Source organism: Desmodus rotundus, chromosome 11, assembly GCF_022682495.2.
Source record: "Desmodus rotundus isolate HL8 chromosome 11, HLdesRot8A.1, whole genome shotgun sequence".
NCBI lineage: Eukaryota > Metazoa > Chordata > Mammalia > Chiroptera > Phyllostomidae > Desmodus > Desmodus rotundus.
Genome location: NC_071397.1, coordinates 24,888,070 through 24,910,664, shown reverse-complemented (window position 1 = coordinate 24,910,664; position 22,595 = coordinate 24,888,070). Strand labels below are relative to the sequence as shown.

At 35.7% G+C, this 22,595-nt stretch overlaps 1 protein-coding gene across 1 annotated transcript in view; it reads left to right on the top strand.

The window, feature by feature from the left end:
• The window catches only part of EYS (eyes shut homolog), a 1,562,674-nt gene that overhangs the window by 1,050,167 nt on the left and 489,912 nt on the right, over nt 1-22,595 (top strand). Inside the window, 1 exon segment of the mRNA XM_071219700.1 lies at nt 11,019-11,149. Coding sequence (XP_071075801.1) covers nt 11,019-11,149 — 131 coding nt within the window.

The window sequence follows — 22,595 nt, the reverse complement described above, 5'->3', positions numbered from 1 at the left end:
ATCAGAGAGTAGCAATTTAAAATCACAATGAGATAACAATTCTCACCGGTCAGAATGGCCATCATAACCAAATCAACAAACAAATGCTGGTGAGGCTGTGGAGAAAAGAGAACCCGAGTACATTGTTTGTGGGAATGCAGACTGGCACAGCCACTGTGGAAAACAGTATGGAATTTCCTCAAAAAACTAAAAATAGAACTGCCTTTTCACCCAGCAATTCCATTGCTGGGATTATACCCTAAGAATCCTGAAACACCAATTCAAAAGAACCTATGCACCCCAGTGTTCATAGCAGCACAATTTACAACAACCAAGTGCTGGAAGCAGCCTAAGTGCCCATCAGTAAATGAGTGGATCAAAAACTATGGTATGTTTACACAATGGAATATTATGCAGCAGAAAGAAAGAAGGAGCTCCTACCCTTCACGATAGCATGGACGGAACTGGAGAGCATTATACTAAGTGAAATAAGCCAGGTGTTGAAAGACAAATGCAGTATGATCTCACCTATAAGTGGAACCTGAACAAGAAAACATACAAGCAAGCAAAATATTTCCAGAGACATTGAAATAAAGAACAAACTGACAATAACCAGAGAGGAGGTGGGAAAAGATAACAGGGGAAAGGGAGAAGAGTGGTCAAGGACACATGGACAAAACCAAAGGGGAATAGGATGGAGGGTGGGAGGTGGGGATGGTTGGGGTGGGGGGAGTGGTGGGGGTGCAGAATGGAGACAATTATACTTGAACAACAATTTTTAAAAAGAGAGAAAAGAAAACAATTCCTGAAAACAAACTCTGCAAGGCCAGTGTAATCAAAGGGGCCTGGTACTAGCACAAGAATGACACAGACCAATGGAACAGAACAGCGAGCCCAGAAGTAAACCCATGTCTCTGTGGTCAGTTAACATTTGACCAAAGAAGCAGGAGCATAAAATGGAGTAAAAATAGTCTCTTCAATAAACGGTGTTGGGAGAACTGGCTTCATACGTGCAAAAAAAAGAAACTAGACCAACAACTTATACTCTACACCAGAATAAACTCAAAATGGATAAATGACTTAAATATAAATCATGATACCATAAAAGTATTAGCAGAAAACATTGGCAGTAAAATTTCAGATACCCCACTTAGCAATATTTTTGCCGATTTGTCTCTTAGGACAAGGGAAATAAAGGAAAAAATAAACAGATGGGACTGAATTGAATTAAAAAGCTTGTGTAGAAGCTTTTTGATTGATATAGTCCCATTTGCTAATTTTTATTTTGTTTGTCTAAGCTTTGGAGCCAAATTCACAAAACACCCCTAAGCCCAATGTTCAGAAGCTTCTGGCCTGTGTTTTCTTCTGTGTATTTTATTGTCACAAGTCTTAAATTCAAGTCTTTAGTTCATTTTGAGTTAATATGAGTGTATGCTGTAAGATAGTGGTCTAGCCTCATTCTTATTGAAGAGACATCTTTTCCCATTGTATATTCTTGGCTTCTTTGTTGTAAATTTGTTACCTATACATGTGTGGGTTTATTTCTGGGCTCTGATCTGTTCAGTTGGTCTGTGTGTGTTTTTCTGTTTGATTACTATAGCTTCGTAATATAATTTGAAATCAGGAAGTGTGATACCTCTGGCTTTGTTCTTTTTTTCTCAGGATTCCTGGACTATTCAGGATCTTTTGTGGTTCCAAACACATTTTAGGATATTTTCTTTTTTCTATGAAAAATGCATTTGCTGCCCTGGCTGGTGTGGCTCAGTGGATTGAGTGCTAGCCTGCGAACCAAAGGGCTGCCAGTTGGATTCCCAGTCAGGGCACATGCCTGGGTTGTGGTCCAGGTCAGGTCTCTAGTAGGGGGAGCACCAGAGGCAACCACGAATTGATGTTTCTCTCCATCTCTCCCTCCCTTCCCCTCTGTCTAAAACAAATAAATAAAATTTTTTTAAAAAAAAGAAAGAAAAATGCAATTGCCATTTTAATAGGGATTGCAACGAATCTGTAGATTGCTTTAGGTAAAATGGATATTTTTTAAATGTTAAGACTTCCAATCCATGAACACAGAATATCTTTCCATTTCTTTGTGTATTTTTCAGTTTCTTTCAACGACATCTTGTACTTTTCAGTGTATTGGTTTTCACCTCCTTTGTTAAGCTTACCCCAAGGTGTTACATTCTCTTTGTTGAGATATTAAGTGGGATTGTTTTCTGCATTTCCCTTTCTGAGAGTTTGTTGTTAGGATGTAGAAACACAACAGATTTTGTATTTTAATTCTGTATTTTACAAATTTACTATATTCATTTATTCTAATAGTTTTTAGGTGGAGTCTTTACGGTTTTCTATAAATAAAATCATGCCATCTGTAAAAAGTGGCAGTTTTATTTCTTCCTTTCCAATTTGGTTGCCTTTTATTTCCTTTTCTCACCTAACTGCTCTGTCTAGGATTCCCAGGACTATGTTGAATCAAAGTGGTGAAAGTGGGCATCTTGGTCTTGTTCCTGATCTTAGAGGAAAAGCGTTCAGTTTTCACTATTAAGTATACTATTAACTGTGGTTTTGTCATTTATGGCCTTTTTATGTTGAGGTACTTTCCTTTTATACCCATTTTATTGAGTTTTTTAGATCATAAATTGATGTTATCTCTTTATCACAAATGCTTATTCTCTTTCTATTGAGCAATCATATAATTTTTATCCTTTATTTTGATAATGTGGTATATTATGTCTATTGGTTTGTGTATTTAAACCATCTTAGCATCCCTGAAATGAATCCCACTTGATTATGGTATGTGATCCTTTTAATATATTATTATAATCACATTGCTGGTATTTTGTGGGGAATTTTTGCATCTATGATTATGTGAAGTATTGGCCTAGAATTTTCTTATTTTTTAGTGATGGACTTGCCTCATTTCGGTGTCAGAGAAATGTTGGCCTCATAAAATGAGTTAGGAAGCATCCTCTCTTAAATTTCATGAAAAAGTTCAAGAGGCAGGTGTTAAATTTTCTTTGAATGTTTGATAGCATTCATCAGTGAGGCCATCTGGTCTTGGAGCTTTGTTTTTGCAGAGATTTTTAATTACTATTTTAATTTTCTTACTAGTGATCAGTATATTCAAGTATTCTAATTATTCATGATTCAATCTAGGAAATTTATACATTTCAATAGTTTATCAATTTCTTCTAGGTTATCAAATATTGTGCTATCTAGCCTTCATAGTAAGTATTCTTATATAATCTTGTGTATTTTTGTGGCATCCATCGTAACTTGTCTTTCATTTAAGATTTTTCTTATTTGATTCTTTTCTAGCTGAAGGTTTATCAGTTTAATTTTTCAAAGAATCAGCTCTTCATTTTATTAATTTTCCAATTTATTTTACTCTCTGTTTCATTTATTTCTGCTCTGATTCTTATTATTTCCTTACTTTTCTAATTTTAGGCTTATTTTGATTTTCTTTCTATAGTTCCTTAAAGTGAAATATTTATTTGAGATTTTTTTTGCTTATTTGTAAAAACCCATATTGCTATAAACTTCTGTCGGATTACTGCTTTTGCTGCATCCCAGATATTTTGGTATATCATAATTTTGTTTAATTTGTCTCTATGTGTCTTTGATTTCCATTTTTATTTCTTCATTGACCCAGTAGTTGCTCAGCAGCATATTGTTTAAACCCAACATATCTTTGATTTTTCCAGCTTTCTTGTTGATTTTTAGTTTCATACCATTGTGGCCAGAAATGATTATTAATATGATTTCAGTCTTCTTAAATTTATTGAGACTTGTTTTATGTCCCAATATTTGGTCTGATCTCAAAAATGTTTTATGTGCACTTAAGAAGACTGTGTGGTGTATTAAAATCTCCTATGATTATTGTGTTGTTGTCTATTTCACCCTTTGTATAGAAGGATTGCTTTATTTATTTTGGTGCTTCTAGGTTGGGTATATGTATATTAATAAACATTATGTCTTCTTGATATATTATCTCCTTTATTATTATAAAATATTTACCTTTGCTACCTTTTTTGTCTTGATATCCATTTTGTCTAGTAAGTATGGCTGTACTGACTTTTCTCTGGATACAATTTGCTTGGTATTATCTTTCACCCCTTCACTTGAGCCAATGTTTGCTTTGCAGCAAAGGTGAGTCACCCGAGGGCAGCATATAGAAGTCTATTTTGCTACTTTGTACCTTTTGATTGGTGAGTTCAGTCCATACACATTTAGGGTGATTGTTTGTATATGAGGACTTGCTGTTACCATTTGACCTTTTGTTTTCTGATTGTTCTTTATCTCCTTTGTTTCTTTGCCTTTGTGTTTCATTTTCTGCTTTAGTTTAGTGGTATTCTATGACTTTTTTCATTTCCTCTTTTTTGATGTTCTTGTCTCTGAATTTTTGTTTGTGCTTACCATGTTTGTATAAAATGTCTTAGATAAAATGATCCTATTTCTTCAGATAACATCTTATCTTTGATAATTTACCTATGTGAATTCCATCCTTTTCCTCCTCCCCATTTATATGTTTGTTTTTACAAACTATCCCATTTTATGCTGTGCATTTGTTACCAAATCACAGTAGTTATAGTTATTTTAAAGCTTTTTTCCCTTTAACCATTATGTTATCATTGTTTAACACCCTATTCTGAAATAGAGTTGCAATTTTTTGCTTCAGTTTGTCTGTTTGTCACTTTATTCTAAGTGTTGTATACTTTTGTCTTTTTTTTTTAGGTACAAAAGATCCTTTCAACATTTCTTTTAATACAGGTCTTGTGGTAGTAAATTCCTTCAGCTTTTGTTTGTCTGAGAAAACCTTTATTTTTTTCATACTTAAAGGATAACTTTGTTGGATATATTATTCTTGGCTGATAGTTCCTCTCTTTTCATATGTTGAATATATTATTCTACTCTCATGGCTTGTAGGATTTCTACGGAGAAATCTGATCATAATCTGATAGGGCTTCTTTTGTAGGTTACAATCTTGTTTCACCCCCGCCGACCCCAGATGCCTTGAGAATTCTTTTATTGTCACTAACTTTTGACAGTTTTAATATAGTGCGTCCTGGAGGAGATCTCTTTGCATTCAGATAATTAGGTGTTCTGTTAGGTTCTTCTATTTGAATGTGCAGTTCCTTGCACAGATTTAGGAAGTTCTCATTAGTTATTCTTTTGAATAGACTCTGTTCTCTTCTATCTCTCTTCTCTTTCTGATACCCATTATCCTTATGCTGTTCTTTCTAATGTAGTCAAATATTTCTCACAGAGTTCTTTTTTTTTTTAACTTTTTAGTTCTCTCTTTTTCTACCTGAATTATTGGAACTCACTAAATATCTCTTCCATGTGGTCTATTCTATTTCCAAAGCTCTCTAGCACACTCTTCATATCATTTTGATTTCTTCAACACCAAAATGTGTGTTTGGTTCTTTTTATAGTTTCACTCTCTTTTGTTCACTAATTTTATTCCTGAGCTCATTGAACTGCCTTTCTGAGTTTTCTTGTATCTAACTGAGTTTCTTCAAAACTGCAATATGACATTCTTTGTCATTTAAATTAGTCTTCCATGACTTTGAGTTTGATTTTTGGAGAACTGTCATATTCTTTTTGTGTTACTATGTGGCCTTCATTGCTCCTGGGGCTTGGTGGGTTGTTTCTCTGCCAGGGCATTTAAAGGAGTTATTTAGGTACCATGTGATTTTTTATTTTAAGACTTCAGCAGGTTGATAATAAGATTTCTTTTTCCGGTAGATGGTACCATAATGCAAGTTTTTGTTTCCTCTTACCTGTGTCACTGGCACCCCCAGGGGTCATCACTCTGGCCACGAGAGTCACTGCCTGCATGACTGGGGTTGTGGGCATGCTCACTGTGTCCAGGTTGCGAGGGTCTTGGGGCTCCATACCATGGTGAGATGTGTTGGGTGGGTGAGCCAGTTTTATCAGCCTGCCGTGCTGTTGCTCGGTTCTCTGTGGCTGCTGGAGCTGCTGTGCTGCAGCAGGGAGACTATAGACATATCTCCTCTGCTGCTATGGGGCTCTGCTGCCACCATCAGGGGGTCAGATTTTTGGGTGCTGACACTGTTTCAGTCCCTCTTACCCTCTGCGGGGCTATAGCACAGGAAACAAACCATGACCTCAGCACTACTGCCACATTAGCTGGGGTTGCGGTCTCAACAGTGGTAGCTGGGAAACTGCATCTGCACGCACAGTCCCGTCCCTGTCCATCCCTCAGTCCTGCCTCCCCTCTGCGGGTCAGTACATCCACCTTCTGATGTACAATGTGTGGGTCTCTCAGGCATGGGAGTATGTTGAGCAGAGAAACCTTTGTTGGGTTATAGATGTCCAACTAGTTGTAGATCAAAGGAAAGATACAAATGTGTCGTCTTACTCTGCCATGATGTTCTGCTTTTTATTTTTATCAGTTAATGAATAGCTTCCTGGAAGCTGTATCCTCCCTAAGATACAATTAACAGCTTAATTGTAATAAGTAATTAACCCAGAAAGCTTCTAGTTTGCTTTAATATAGAATTCAAGAATAAGAAATGGATTCTAAAAATGTTCAACATATTTTTCTCCCATGTTCTTAATATAAAGAACATCATTGATCTTTTCAAAAAGTTTTCAAATCTTTCTTAATAAAAGCCTCAATACGGCTGCATACCGCTCTTGGTCTGACTCCATTAAGTTCATATCATGATGTAGATGGAAGAAGGATGCAATGAATCTGTAAATATATTTTAACAAGAAAGTTACATATACTCTAGACATGATTTAATTATTTAATTGTCCCCATTCTACATTCAGTACAAAAGTGGCTAAATGTGTGTATGTTTATGTATGTGTTAAAACCACATACACATATAGAGAATATTGCACTTAACTACAGACTTCTAGGGTTGTGAAAACGTTACTAAAAGTGACCATATCCTGGGCTCTGTAGCCTGGGCAAATATGTTTCAAAGACTTAAAAGCAAATAAGCTTTGGAACAAGCTTGATTTGAGCTTTAATAATATTTTATAATATTAATTTAAAAAAACAGAAAATCCTATATAGTTGGAAATTTATAATGCAGTTCTGAATAATTCCTGGACTAAGAGAAAAAATAAAAGAAATTAAAACATATTTTGAACAGATAGATGGAAATGAAAAATAGAACTTATTAAACATAGCTAAATTGATTCTTAGAGAAAATTTTACAATCTTGAGGAATAATTTAGATTTAGTAACCAGAAGGGAGTGGGGATAATGGGGGAAAGAAGGGGAAGGGTCATTATGGAACATGTATAAAAGACCCATGGACAAAGCCAAAGGGGGGTGGGATCCAGGATGGAAGGTGGGGGTTGGATGGGGCAAGGGAGTGTGTGGGGGAGAAGTGGAGAAAACTGTGCTTAAACAGCAATAAAAAATTAAAAAATAAATAAAAAATAAAAATAAAACTTATAAATAGAAGAGTAAATTAAACCCAAAGAAAGTTAAAGGAAGAAAATCATTAAAATAAGAGCAGACATTAAAGATGTAAAAAACAAATAGAGAATTAAGACTATAACAATGCAAAAGTATGTTCTTTGAAATTTACTACTCCCTCCCAATATTTATCTACAAAATAAATAAAATGAGAAAAGGTACAAATAGTCAATGTCACAAGAAAGAGACATTGTTATAGTTCTGATACCAATACAAATATAATGTGAGGAAATGATTAAATATTTTATGCAATACTTTTGAAAGTCCAGATTAAAAAAATTTTCTAGGAAAAAATAAAGTTTAACAAAATGGACATGATAATACATAGATAGCTATATTATATTAAATATGTTAAATCTACATTTAATAATTTCTACAAAGAAAACTGTTGGGAACCGCTCTGCCTGGTTTCAGAGGCTGTAACCCCTCATGGTTAAGGCTGAGTCAGAGTTGGGACCATAAGCCACTAAGGAGACAAAGTTTGTCTCCCTGGCAGAAGTGCCACCTCTGCCCACTTCACCCTGTTTGGCCCTGAGCTTGGCCAGTTAGCCAATGACGGGTAAGAATCCTCAAGGGAGGATCAACCTAAGACAGGCTCTGGTGACAGAAGAGGCCCGCAGGGAAGGACTCGGGGGCTGTGGAAAAAGGGGGTGATGGACCCTCGCCCCTCGGCTTTGAAATAGCCTGAGTGCTCATTCTGTCTGCAAGAAGTCTCCTAATCTCTTGGCTGCCTTACTTCCCTTGCCTGACTTAAGCCTGAAGCAATGACAGAGGGCAATGCAGTCCTGTGCTGGGAGGGGCGTATACCCTGGGGAATCAGGCCTAAGAAAAATACATACATTCCTGTGAAACCTACTTGATTTGTACCCTCAGTTTAAGAGATAAGGGTCCAGACCTGAGATGAGTCTGGCGCCTAAAGTTTTATGGCCCTCTAACTAATTGGCTGTAACTCAGAATAAGCCCTCAGAGTTCTCTGTAAATCATGTATTGTTTAACCCTTACTGCCTGACAATGATTGATGAGCTTTATCTGCATTCCTATGCGAATGAACCTAATAAAAGCCCCTGGAGAGAGAGGCTCTGGGCCCTTCTCCCCTTGAGAGAAACGGCCACCTTTCCTCCCCAAGCAGATCATATCTTGGTAGTCTTTTTCTCCAACCGTGGCGGAACCGGGGAGGCTGCGTTAAAGCCCCCCAACAGAAAACTTTAAGCTCAGGTGGCTGAACTAGTGACTTTACCATATAATAAAATGTTGATATAAAATTAATATTACATAAACTTTCTGTAAGAATATAAGGACAGCATAATCTTCATAGCAAAATTTTATAAGACCAGTACAAGACAGGAAATATGAAGGCATGTCTCTCTCTTTTATTTATATATATATGAATTATGTTTATTATATATCTATCATATATGTATATGGATGTATATATACATAAATATGTTCCTTAAAATATAGAAAAGTTAATCCTGTGTTATATAATCAAGGAATACATTATGACAAAGTTAAATTTATTCTGGGAATTCATTCAATATTAAAAAGCCAGTGAACATAATTCATCACCACTAAGAAAAACTGGAGAAAATGATATTTTATAACCTCACTCCCAAAGCATGTTTATAACAGTGATATTTATAATGGCACCAAAATGTACACCAAATCTACAATAATTTGTGAAATATTAATATAATAATGCCTTGAAAATAAACTACTATTAAATTCAATAGCAAAGATGAATATTGAAAACATAATTTTGAATTAACATGGAGGGGGTATAAAAATGTGTCCTTGTGTGGCTGGTATTTCTAGGGATCCTTGCTAGTACTATTCTACCATTTGACCTAGGTAGTGATTACTTAAATGTGTTCACAATATGGTATTTCATAGAGCTTTATCCTTTACCCTCTAAATAGCGCATGCTATAATTCAATTAAAAGTTTTATTAATATTTGAAAGGCAGAATATCACATACTCATGATATAGAAAGATATCAATAGGTAAATATTATGTAGGTGTCTTATAATATGTCTACCATCATCTTGAAAAGGATTAAAACAATATTTACTTGCTTGCTAGCTAAATAAATAAATTGATAAGGATCTACCAACTTATTTAATTGAAGAATTAGATAGTAAATATTTTTGGTTCTTTGGGCCTAGAGTTTTTGTCACAACTACTCAGCGCTGCTGTGAAAGCAGCCATAGATTATGTGTAAAGAAATGTGTGACTGAGTCACAGTTAAACTGGACCTACAAAGTGGTTGCAGGCAACTCTTGGCCTTTTTGTCATAGTTTTCAATCCCTGGATTAGATGATTAAACAGATGGCTAGAGTAAGTGAGACACGTATATCTACATGTTCAAGTATTGTCAAAGTATTTTTCATTTCATCTTTCAGCTCATGAAAATCATTACTGGAGTTCCCTGATTAAGTTATATTTGGTTTATTTATTTTTTGATTTTTACATGCTGTACATCTTGGTATGATTTATAGTACTATGACTAATTACTCCTTGCAGTATTATCATGTTCAACCTAAAGATGTATTGTAAACTTGATTCAGTTTTTCCACTCCCCTCCCTCTTGGCAGATATGTTCCAAGGTCCCCAGAGGATGTTTGAAACCACAGACTGTACCAAACCCTCATATGTGCCTATCTATGAGAAGTCTTAATTTATAAATTAGGCACAATAAGAGATTAACAATAATGAATAATAAAATGGAACAAATAGAACAATATGCTTTAATAACAGTTATGTGAATGCGGCCATTCTCAGAATATCTTGTTCTCCTGTCCTCACCCTTCTAATGCTGTGTGAGATGGTGCGATGCCTATGTAATGAGAGGAGTGCGGTGAATAATGTAGGCACTGTAAGTTAGCATTAGGCTATTATATGGATTACTCAAACAGAAACACTGCGATATTGGGACAGTCCACCTGGTGAGAAAGGTGGCCTCTACGTGACTAATGGGCAAATAGCACATACAGTCGGCGTACACTCACAGAGGGATGATTCATGTCCCAGGCGGGAAGGAGAATAACAATTTGAGATTCATCATACTTCTCAGATTGATGCACAATTTAAAACATAAATTGTTTATTTCCAGTGCTTTCCATGTAATCTTTTTGGACTTAACCATATCATCGGATATGGCTAACTGACACTGTGGGGAATGAAACTGTGGATGAGGGGGCAGTACTGTGCCCACATTTAAAACATACTTTTCAATATTTTTAACTGATACAGAAAATTTAACAATGTAAAAAACTAAAGTAGAATGTTATACTCTAACATTGTAGTCACCGTTGAAAGGGATTTGTTTATTATCAGGATTTATTTATTTTATTAGATGATTGCTACAATTTGTTGTTTTGTCAAAATTTGACTTTGTATATTTACTCAAAGCATTAAGGGTTTCTAATTTAGAACAGATTAATCTACTTCTGGCTTTGTTGGTTTTATGGTGAGATAATCTATTTATTTAAATCTTCCTTCTTTTGTTAATAGCTTAATTAATTAGTGAGACAAATGTTTACACAACATATACTAAAGCCATAAATTCCTTCCTAAATTGTTGCAGGCAAGAATTGGACCCCTGTCAAGCTGAATTGACTGTTCTAGGGAGGACTATAAGAGCAAGGGAACTTATCAATCATGTGTCTAGAAGACCTCTGCCAGAATCCGGTTCTGTCTTTATTGGTGGATTTCCAGGTCTTTAGGAAGCAAACCAGGTATTTCTACTGATATACTTATTATGGCATTTGATAAGGGAGAGAGAGAGGAAAACTTAAGAAAAGTTTCCTGGTTAAAGGAGCCATCTATATGGTTTCAAAGAGAAATTTTTAGCAATTCTACTAACATTAATTTATCTTGGCAAAGTATAGCTAAAGTTTACTGGTCTATTTTATAAAATTGTGCCACTGTCAGGCTGTTTTTCCATCATGTGGCTATAAATCTGTGTAACATGTCATGATAATATTAAGCATACGGGCTTTTGTTCACTTCCATGCTACTGATCAGTAGATGTACGAGAGGGTTGCTTTAACGTGACACCAAAAACAATTCAAGAAATGGAACTGGAAGACCGTTCCCAGTGTCTGTTTCATATAAGGTTACTAAAATGTGAGGGTGTTCTCTACAGAGTTTTGTGCATATGCCAGCCTGCTTTTTAAATTTCCATTTAGATAATTAGTCTATCTTTGTTATTAACCTACATTTTAAGAAGAAAGCATGCATGCTAACTTAAATGTTATTGATTATTTTGCTTCATTTTATGTTATTACAGAGAACTAATTTAAAAATTTAAGTTTGCTTGTAAAGTATACCAATAGCTTAATACATTCAAAAATCTTTTCTCTTACTATATTCTCCATCATGCTTTACACATAACTAATATTTCCAAAATAAAAGGTGAGTTTTTCGTATAGAATTTAACTTTTGTAAGCATACATTAATCAAATGCAAGTAGTTGTCAAGCTCTGGGAGCTATAATTCCAGTGAGGAGATACACAGATATCTCTGACACAGTTAGATATTTACTCTAATAGAAATATGAACAATATACAGAGGCAATGTAGATAAATAGAAAAGGAAGCACCTGGTCTCCCCAGAGCAGTGATGGAGTTTGTAGATAGATATCCTAGAGATAATCAAGTTTCTACCAGGGAAATAATATGTAGACTGTCATTCAAAGCAGATGAAACAACATGCATACAGAGGCTTAGGTAATGGAAAGGCTAAGGACAGGGCGAGTGGCAGTAGATATAATTTATTACTGTGGAGACATGAAATCTGATGTGAACGGAGCAGGAGGAGGACTTGAGGTTGGGAAAGTGAAAAAGAGCCTGAGAATAATGGATCCTGTGTAAAATATAAAATAGTATAGATTTATATGCTGGTGCCTGGATGTGCCATTTAAGGTTTAACAAGGAGTGATATTATGTAGTTTTCACTATAATGGTTGACCAAAGTATAGAATTAGATGGGTTTAGACTGCAGGTCAAGAATTGGTGAAGTTAGGTAATAGGAATACTTAAACAAAATACAATATTGTGGTGATAAGAGTGAGAAGATCACTGCAAAAGCTATTGAACTTGTGAATAATTATTGGTAAAAAAGAAAGAAAAATTTAGAATTTGAATTTGAATGACCAGGTTAGCTTATACAGGTAGAAAATTTGTGCTGTCAAATTAAGATATGGATCACAAGATTATTTACAGGGAAAGATGGCAGGATCATTTCTGCATGTGAGTTACTTTGGGGCAGGGGTAATTTCCAAATATTTAGCTGGCTTGCCATCGCCACTAACCCCTCAGCCCATTAAATCTGTATTTCCTGCTCTATGCCATTCCTATCAATGGGACATTGTGATTAGAGTAAGTCATTCGAAACAGGGGCCTTGAGCTCACAAGAGGTCCTGACTATGTGGCCGTGAGAGTGTTTGCAGCAGGTGGCAGTGGAAGCTACAATGTTCGATTGAATTGATTTCGTAGAAAGAGAGAAGAGCGAGCTAAAGGTTGGGGATCAGCAGTCAAGGAATGGGTTTAAGGACTGCCCACAAAATTGGTTAAGAAGTAGAAGATTGGAGGTAGAGCAAGGGGAAAAATGCTGTCACAAACACCGAAGATGGAGGAAGTTACCAAAAGGAGCAAGTGTTCAAAGCCAAATCTACAAAAGGTCAACCAGCAGTTTCAGGAGACCAATAGGAACAGAAAACAAATTATAATATTTCGAGTAAGAATAAATGGAGCAGCAGAGTGATTTTAGGTTATTTTAGGTTAATACCAGAAGTGTGTTAAAAAATGGAACAAGGAAAAAAAAGAAAATGCAGAACTAAATAAATAAATAAATAAATAAAAAGAGAGTGAGAGAAAGATGTTGCTCTCTTGTGGAGGGCAGACTCCTATAGGGGAGTTGCAGAGATGTCTGATACTAACTGACTATAGTCGAAACACTTTTTCTCCCAAAACCTCTTTTAAAGGATCACCATTTACGAAGAGATTATCCCTTAGTAAAACTTGAAACTAAAAACTTGATATTTGTCTTGTGTGTGAAGGAGTGAAGTTACCTTGAAATTAAAAGGACAACCAACTAAGCAGTTTTCCCCTCCTTGTTAACTATGCTGTATTTAAAAGATTTTCCATCAGTCCCTCATTGATTCTTTATTCTTTCACTACACTGGTTTTGTTTTTCAGCTTTGTGTGTGTGTACAATTGTGTGTAAGTGACATATTCTTACATTACTATACACTGAATGATTGATACAAGCAATCATACCCATGTGATAACACTAAGGAGAAAACATACAATAAATCAGAAGGAAAAAGGAAGAAAACTTTGTGAACTTGTTGCTGTACACTGCAGCCCCTCTGAATACCGAAACACCACGAGGGCTCTAACTATCTAATTACTGTGTTCTGGTTAAGAGCTGCTGTTTAAGCACAGTGGGTTGTCAGTGCTCAGAAAATTAAAAACAACAGGTTTTCAGTATAAAACACTGAGGAAGAGAACTATAGCTGATTTCTTGAGTCAGTAAATGTTAAGATATAATTATTCTCTTGACTCTAAGTTTCCAATAATGTCTTTCTGTACTGGCCAGAGCCCCTCCACATGTTGACTCTTTAATCCAATGCGTATGTGGCGAGAGGGTTGTTTAACGCTTCCTTTAACAAAGACACACAGAGCTCAGTATGTGAGGAGAGAAGGAAACAGTTAGAGACTTTCAGTCTTGTGCCTGAATTGTGAAAAACTCCGCATCCCCTGATGACCATATGATAACTTCCAGGGTCTGAGAGCAAATGCCCTCTCTCTGGTGGCTGGTAGGAAAACACTTTCCTTGGTAGTATTTTAATTGCTTACACTTTTCAGTGCATAGAGTCCTGCTGTTAGGTCCAAATTGCTTAAGGACACCGAACCTTAATTCCTAATAAACATAGACCAAGTTATAATGGTACTAACTATTCCCTTTGCTTTATGAAAGAAAATAAAATAACTGTGCACATAAATATTGTTAATCTATTACTGGATTTTTTTCTTCCCACAGAGGTTGATAACATAATATGTGTTCTAGAAAGATGCTAGTTTTTATCACATTCAAGTCAATCATGAATATTAAAAGCAGAATATATGATGGCATCTATTCTATATAGGATTGGAATTTTTCAAGAATCAGGGATTGACTTAGTCCATTTGGACTGCTATAACATAGACTTGATGCCTTAAACAACAAATACTTATTTTTTCAGAGTTAGGGAGGCTGGGAAGTCCAAGATTAAGGTGCTGGTACCTTGGAGCCTGCTTGAGGGCCCCTTTCCTGGTTCATAGACAGCTATCTCTGTGTACTCACACTGGCAGAAGGTTCAAGAGAGTTCTCGGTGGTCTCTTTTGTAAGGGCATTACTCCATGAATTAGAGCTCTCCCTTCATGACCTAATCTCCTTCCAAAGGCCCTACCTCCCTACCTACCAACACTTTGGGGCTTAGGATTTCAAAACATGGATGTTAGAGGGACACATATATTCAGACCATGATAATATGATAGTTGCCTAGATATTTGATGGCAGAGAAAATGAAATAAGAGAGGAAAAATTTTCATGATAAATGTATATAATTGACAAACCTTTAATATTTGACAGTAAAATAGGCAAGGAGTAGGAGCACAACTGAGAAAATGTAATATGATAGAAGGCAGAAGAGCAGGTTTCAAGAAAGAGGAGCTGTTCAATGTTGCTAAAGTCAGATCTAGTAAGAATAAGGTCTGAAAAGGATCCACTAATTATCCTGACATGGAAATCCTTGATAAACTTTCCAGAAAAAAGACCACTTATATTCACGCTTATGATGATGAGTGAAGAGATACTATCAGCATTCTGTTCACCAATGTTTTCTCTTGGCAAAAGGGACAGAATCTAGTGGGACATTTGCTTCCTATTACAATAGCGATGAAAATTCCAACTGCAGGATGACAGTGTACTTTTGGTAACGTTTATTGAAAGCCCATTTATAGTATCACCTATAAAGCTGAAGGTGTGCCTATGCTAAACTACAGAATTTTCCTGTTTAGAGATGGGGAAGTATGCTAGTAAATGTTTTATACTTGAAAACGAGGAGACATGTACTAGAATATGCATAGCAAAAGTATTCATAACATAAAAAGTAAAAAACATCCCTGGCTGGTGTAGCTCAGTGGATTGAGCATGGGTCTATGAACCAAAGGGTTGCTGGTTTGATTCCTAGCCAGAGCACATGCCTGGGTTGTGGGCAAGGTCCCCAGTAGGGGGCGCATGAGAGGCAACCACACATTGGTGTTTCTCTCCCTCTCTTTCTCCTTCCTTTCTCTCTAAAAATGAATAAAATCTTTGTTTAAGTAAAAAACAACATAAATATATATTAAAAGTAGTATGCATATCTGTATACTACAAATATATATGGTGGTAAATATCAGTGAACCTCAGATGTTACAATTAAATCTTCAATCAATTTAGAATTGATTTCGTGTTTATGGTATAAGGGTCCAATTTTATTTGCTTGCATGTGGCTATCCAGTTTTCCAGTGTCATTCATTGAAGACAGTGTTCTTTCTTTATTGTGTACCCTGTTGAAGATCAGTTGACCTTATATTGATGAACTTACTTCTGGGCTCTCTATTCTGTTCCATTGGTCTACATTTCTCTTTATGCATGTGTCATACTGTTTTGAGTACTGTAAGTTTGTAATGTTATTTGAAATCAGAAAGCGTGATGCCTCTTGCTTTGGTCTTTCTCAAAATTGACTTGGTTATTCATAGTCTTTTTTGGTTCCATACAAATTTTAGAATTGTTTACTCCATTTCTGAAAAAAGTGCCATTGGGATTTTGATAGGGATTACATTGAATCTATGGATTGTTTTTGGTAATACGGACATTTTAATGGTATAAACTTCCAATCCATGAACACAAATGCCTTTTTATTTTTTGTGTCTTATTTCGTTTCTTTCATCAATGTTTATAGCTTTCTAATTTCTTTTTTTATGTAGTCTGTGGTCTGTGTATAGAAAAATAACTGATTTTTATGTTGATTTTTGTATCCTGCAACTTTAGAATTAGTTCTATATGTTTTTTAATCTTTAGGGGGATTTTAATATATATAAGATCATATTGTCTGGAAACATGGACAATTTTACTTCTTCTTTTCCTATTTGGATGCCTTTTATTTCTTTTTTCTTGCCTAATTGCTCTAGTTAAAACTTCTACTAGTATGGTAAATGGATGTAGCAAGAGTGGGCATCCTTGTCTATTTCTGATCTTAGAGGAAAAGTTCAATGTTTTTCATTGTAGAGTATGGTGTTAGCTAGGAGCTCATCAAATACAGCCTTCTTATGTTGAAATAAGTTCCTAATTCACTGAGTGTTTTTATCATGACAAAGCATTGAATTTTGACTTTTTTTCTGCATATTGAGATAATATGATTTTTATGGTTTATTCTGTTAATATGGTGTATCAGAATTGATTTTCGTATGTTGAACCATTCTGGCAATGTAGAGATAAATCCCACTTGTTCATAGTATATGAGCCTTTCAATGTACTTTGAATTTGGTTTGCTAGTATTCTGTTGAGGATTTTTACATCTAGTTCATCAGCAATATTATCCTGTAGTTTCTTTTTTGTGGTGGCTGTGTCTGATTTCATATTGGAGTAAGGCTTGCTTTACAATCTATATTTAGACATGTCCCCTCATCTTCAATTTTTTGGAAGAGTTTAAGAAGAATTGATGTTATTGTTCTTTAAATGTTTGATATAATTTACCAATGAAAACATCTTGTCCTGAGGTTTTGGGGAGAGGGGAGGTTTTTGATTGCTAATTCAATCTTCTTACTAGTTGCAGGCCTATTGAGATTTTTTTATTTCTTCATGGTAAGTTATGTATTTTTAGGAATTCATTCATTTCTTCTAGGTTATCCATTTTGTTTGCATATATTTGCTAATAATGTTCTCTTATGATCATTTTTATTTCTATAACATTTGTAATATTCTTTTATTTCCAATTTTATTTTTATGAGTCCTCTCTTTTTTTCTTTTTATCTAAGGTTTTGCCAATTTCTTCTAAGAAAACCCCAACTATTAGTTTTGTTGTTTATTCCCTATTGTTTTACTACTTCATCTTTGGTTTATATCTTCATTACTATTTATTTCCATTCTTCTGCTACTATTGGTCATAGTTTGTTTTTATTTCTCTAGCTCTTTCAAATATAGTGTTAGGTTGTTTATTTAGGTCTTTCTTCTTTTTTAAAGTAAGTCTTTAACCCTATTAGTACTGCCTTTGCTGTACCACATAAGAGCATGATAACAATAATGACCAAATCCTAGTATTAAAAAAGTTACAGTTTGACCTATATTCCTACATGGAGGAAAAAATATTTTATATACATATATATGCTCTTTCAAGAAACAACTTGGATTGGTGGGAAAAATACCAGATTTGAAATGAGAATGCTTGATTTCTAATCATATCTCTGCCAAAAAGTAATGTTTTACATTGTTGACCATTACTTGAAATCTCTGTGCCTCAAACTTCTCTTTTATAAATGATTCTGTTAGACTACATATTTTTAAAAATCTATTTCAATTCAAAAATTCTGTGGTTCTATACTATTTCTGTGTGTGTAGGTAGGTAGGTAGATAAGTAGGCAGGCAGACGGATAGATATAGATATATTTAGTATAATATATAATACTAAATAATAAGTAATATAGTATTTTTCAGCACGAATTACACATATTTTTTTAATATTAAGATACTATCTGCCCTGGATTGGTAGTTCAGTTAGCTAGAGCATCGTCCCAACATGCCAAGGTTGCAGGCTTGATCACCGGGTCAGGTCACATACAAGAAAAAAACTAATGAATGCATAAATAAGTGAAATAACAAATCAATGTTTCTATCTCTCTCTCTTCTCCTCTCTCTCTCCCTCTCCCTCTCCCTCTCCTTCCCTCCCTCCCTTTCTCTCCCCCTCTCTATTTTCCTCTCTCTTGCTAAAAGTCAGTAAATAAATATTTTTAAAAATATACTATCTCAGTTATAAATTCTATTATCTAAAGTTTACCTAGGATCACCTAACTTTTATATAATATCCCTAAGGAGACTTCTTGAGAGACTCCCATCTGGTATTCCTTCTGTCCCTGCTTAAATTTCCATTTATTTGTAAAAGGTCTCAAAGAATTTTTATTTCAAAATCAACAAACTAATCAACAAAACTATACAATAACACATTCATGCCCATTGCTTAAACTATGAAAAAAATACAAATGAAAATTGAGACAAATGAATATATTCAAATTTTTTTCTATGTTAATTGATTTAATAGAATCAAAGTGTTCAATGGTTCTTCAGAGTGGTTAGGGGACAGTGGATAAAGTAAAGCAAGAAGTAATGTAGTTTATATTAGTTAGGGAATTCTAACAATACAGATCATAACTTTAAATCCTATTTAATTTTGCAGCGTATTCTATGTAACTCAACACTAAGTAGAATGAAATCAATTTCTGGCTTAAGTGCTTTGGAGATATTATTTTGGGAGATAATATTCTAGTGAAATTTAAGAACTTAAGGCTAATTTAGCCAAAGCCTAAAGAGCAGAGCCCTAAGGTGAATGGTCTCACCTGTGAAACCATAATGTAAAACTTACAGATGCTGAGACTTGGGAAACTAAGTGAAGCATGAATTCTGAGAATTTGCAACATAATCCATAAAGATGAAAGTAAATACTTTATAACGTGTGTGGTAAAATGTTACCTAATCCAAAGTTATTAAAACTGCCTTTATCAGGAACTACACTGGTTCCTCCAAAGACAAAATGTGAGCAGTGTCTATTTATGTCACATGGTAAGACAAAGTCAGTTCTGGTAATTGAGAACCAACCCTCTTAGGGCTAAGACTTTGTCAACTCAGTATTTTTCATATGTATAATTTTCTCCATCACGTAAGATAATAATATCTTAAGGACTCAGTGACATCACTACAAACATTAATTCAGGAGAGGCAGTAGAGCTCCAAAATTAAAAATTGGAGCTCTGGAGTTGGAATGAATCCCAGCTCCCTTAATCCACAGCCATGGGCTTTAGGCAAGCTACATACCTGTTGGGAACCGCCCTGCCTGGTTTCAGAAGTTGTAACCATCCATGGTTAAGGCTGAGTCAGAGACCTTGGGACCATAGGTCACCAAGGAAACAAAGCTTATCTCCCTGGCAGGGGCACCACGTCTGCCCACTTTACTTTACCCTGCTTGGCCCTGAGCCTGACCAGTTAGCCAATGACGGGTAAGATTCCTCAAGGGAGGGACGACCTAAGGCAGGCATGGTCATGAAGAGGCCCACATGGAAGGACTTGAGGGGCTATGGAAAAAGGGGGTGATGGACCCTCGCCCCTCGGCTTTGACATAGCCTGAGTCCTCATTCTGTCTGCAAGAAGTCTCCTAATCTCTTGGCTGCCTTACCTCCCCTGCTCAACTTAAGCCTGAAACAATGCCAAAGGTGGGTGTGGCCCTGTGCTAGAAAGGGCAGGTTCCCTGGGGAGATCAGGCCTAAGAAAGAATGCATAAAATCCTGTGAAACCTGCTTTGCTAATACCCTCACTTTAAATAATAAGGGTCCAAGCCTGAAATGAGTTTGTTTCCCAAAGTCTTAAAGCCTTTAGCTAACTGACCCTGACTCAGAATAAGCCCTCATAGTTCTTTGTTTGTTATCTATTGTTTGATCTTTACTGCCTGACAATGATTGATGAGCTTTACCTGTATTCCTGTGCAAATTGAACCCAATAAAAGCCCATTGAGGAAAAGGCTCTTGGCCCTTGTCCTTTGAGAGATCGGCTACATTTCCTCCCCAAGCAGATCATGTCTTGGTAGACTTATTCTCATCTGTGGCAGCCATTGGCTGGGTGGGGGGGGGCTTGCGGGTGGAGCCCTCCACACACATACCCTTTTGTTTCCTCTCTTCTTTCATCTGCAAAATGGGACTGCCACTCTTTTTGGATGGTAATAAGCAAGGCTGAGGTACTGTGAAGTGTGTATTTAATCATTTTTATTCTTTTCTTTTTAAAAGATTTTATTTATTTATTTTTAGAGAGAGGGGAAGGGAAAGAGAAAGACAGGGAGAGAAATATCAATGTGTGGTTGCCTCTCACACACCCCTACTGGGGACCTGGCCTGCAACCCAGGCACATACCCTGAATGGGAATCGAACCAGTGACCTTTTGGTTCGCAGCCTACGCTCAGTCCACTGAGCTACACCAGCCTGGGCTAATAATCATTATTCTTTACTATTATTTTATCTTGAGTTTCTTTCCTACCTTAAAATTTGGTTCTACCTTGTGCTAAATAAATGTAAAATTTTTTTGAAGTTGTTTCTAGCCCTGTGTATTCTACACTGGAAATAAAAGTTTTAAAATTGATTGTAATATACAAATGGATGCTCATGTTATGAAAATTTGATCCCAGTTCACATGCTAAATAATTTCTGAAATACTCAGTATAAACATAATTACCATTTTGTTTTCCTAAAGTGTTCTCTATATGTGTTATTTTGCATCACTTACTTATAAAAGTGAATTAATGAATATGTAGTTTCCTGGCACTTAAAGCAATGTAACTTGTCTACCTTTCTAGAATAAGAAAGCAGGATTTCTTTCCTGCATTTCCATGAAATCTTGTTCTCACCTTAATGCTTATCTGCTGACTGTCCCTCAGGCCTAGATCCCTTCCCCATTAGTCTTCTTCACTGATGTGAGGAATCTCATCATCCACATACTGAAAGGGGCATCATCTATTCATTTATTCAGCAAGTAAGCAAGCATTCTGTAGCAGGTATTGCTCCCCGCCCCCCCAGGAACTGCTCTAAGTTGATTACAAATATTAGGTCATTTAATCATTATACCATTTAATCCTATGGATAGACACCGATCCATATTTTACAGCTAAGGAAGTTGAAGCAGGGTGAGATTCAGCAACTTGCTCAAGGTCACACAACTAGTGAGTGGTGGGATCAGTGTCTGAACGCAGGCAGCATGTCTCCAGGACCAACTGTGCTGTAGATCTCAATCACCGTGGTTTGGGGGTGCAAAGGAGAAACCTGGCCTGACATTTCAAGTATGTGTGGAAATAAGATCATTTAGGAGAATTTCCCCACACACACACACAAAAAATCTGTACAAAATACCCTTCTTTATGAAATCCTTGTCCTCATAATAGTAGCTAATCGTCCCGAGCACTTTCTCTTTGGATGCCACCCCCGTGAGTCCCTTACACTTGCTATCTCACTCCATACTTTTAGCAGGTCTTTGAAGTGCGCAATATTACCATTTCCATTTCACAGACGAAGGAACTGAGGCGCACAGAGTTTCAATGGCTTGATTTTAGGGGAAGTAAGGCCCTAATTTAACCATCAGGCTTTTATAGCATATGTTATGCTGCTTCACTGCAAATAACAATATCAGACACCTTTTATGAGTCCACATTATTCTTGGTTTGATTTAATGGCTAACTTGTAATACAAACAATTCAAAGCACACTTAATACGATTACTAAATAAAAACTCCTGAAATAATGTTTCTTTAGATTCTACTATCTTGGAATCTCCCTTTAAGTTAATTTATATTCTGAAAATCATATCAATTCATCAGTATATTTTTAAGTGAGATAATAGCAAACAAATATAAAGCAAAGTTTGTTCATCTTTTTATCAAAAATTGTGTTTATCTCTTTATCCATCTATCTATCCATCTACTCACCCATTCATCTGGATAGTGCCTACTGTGTGGCAGTTGTTCTGCGCTGGGGATTTACTGCTGAGCAATCAAATGAAGCTCCATCTTGACAAATCTTATGTACTAGTGAAAAATATTCACAAGTCACTCCTTTGAGATAAGGCTATGTGGTTTATTACTAAATAAACATAGAAAGGAACCATTCAAGAAAAATAAATGATTATGTGCCTACTGATTCGGTACTCCTCTCTAAAAACAAACTGTTTTTTAATGATTTTTTTAAAAAACTTGTGAGGATGTGGAGAAAAGGAGACCCTTGTGCACTGTTTGTGGGAATGAACATTGGTACAGCCACTATTGAAAAGAGTAAGGAGGGTCTCAAAAATTAAAAATGTGACAGTCAGAGAAAGACAAATACCATCTGATT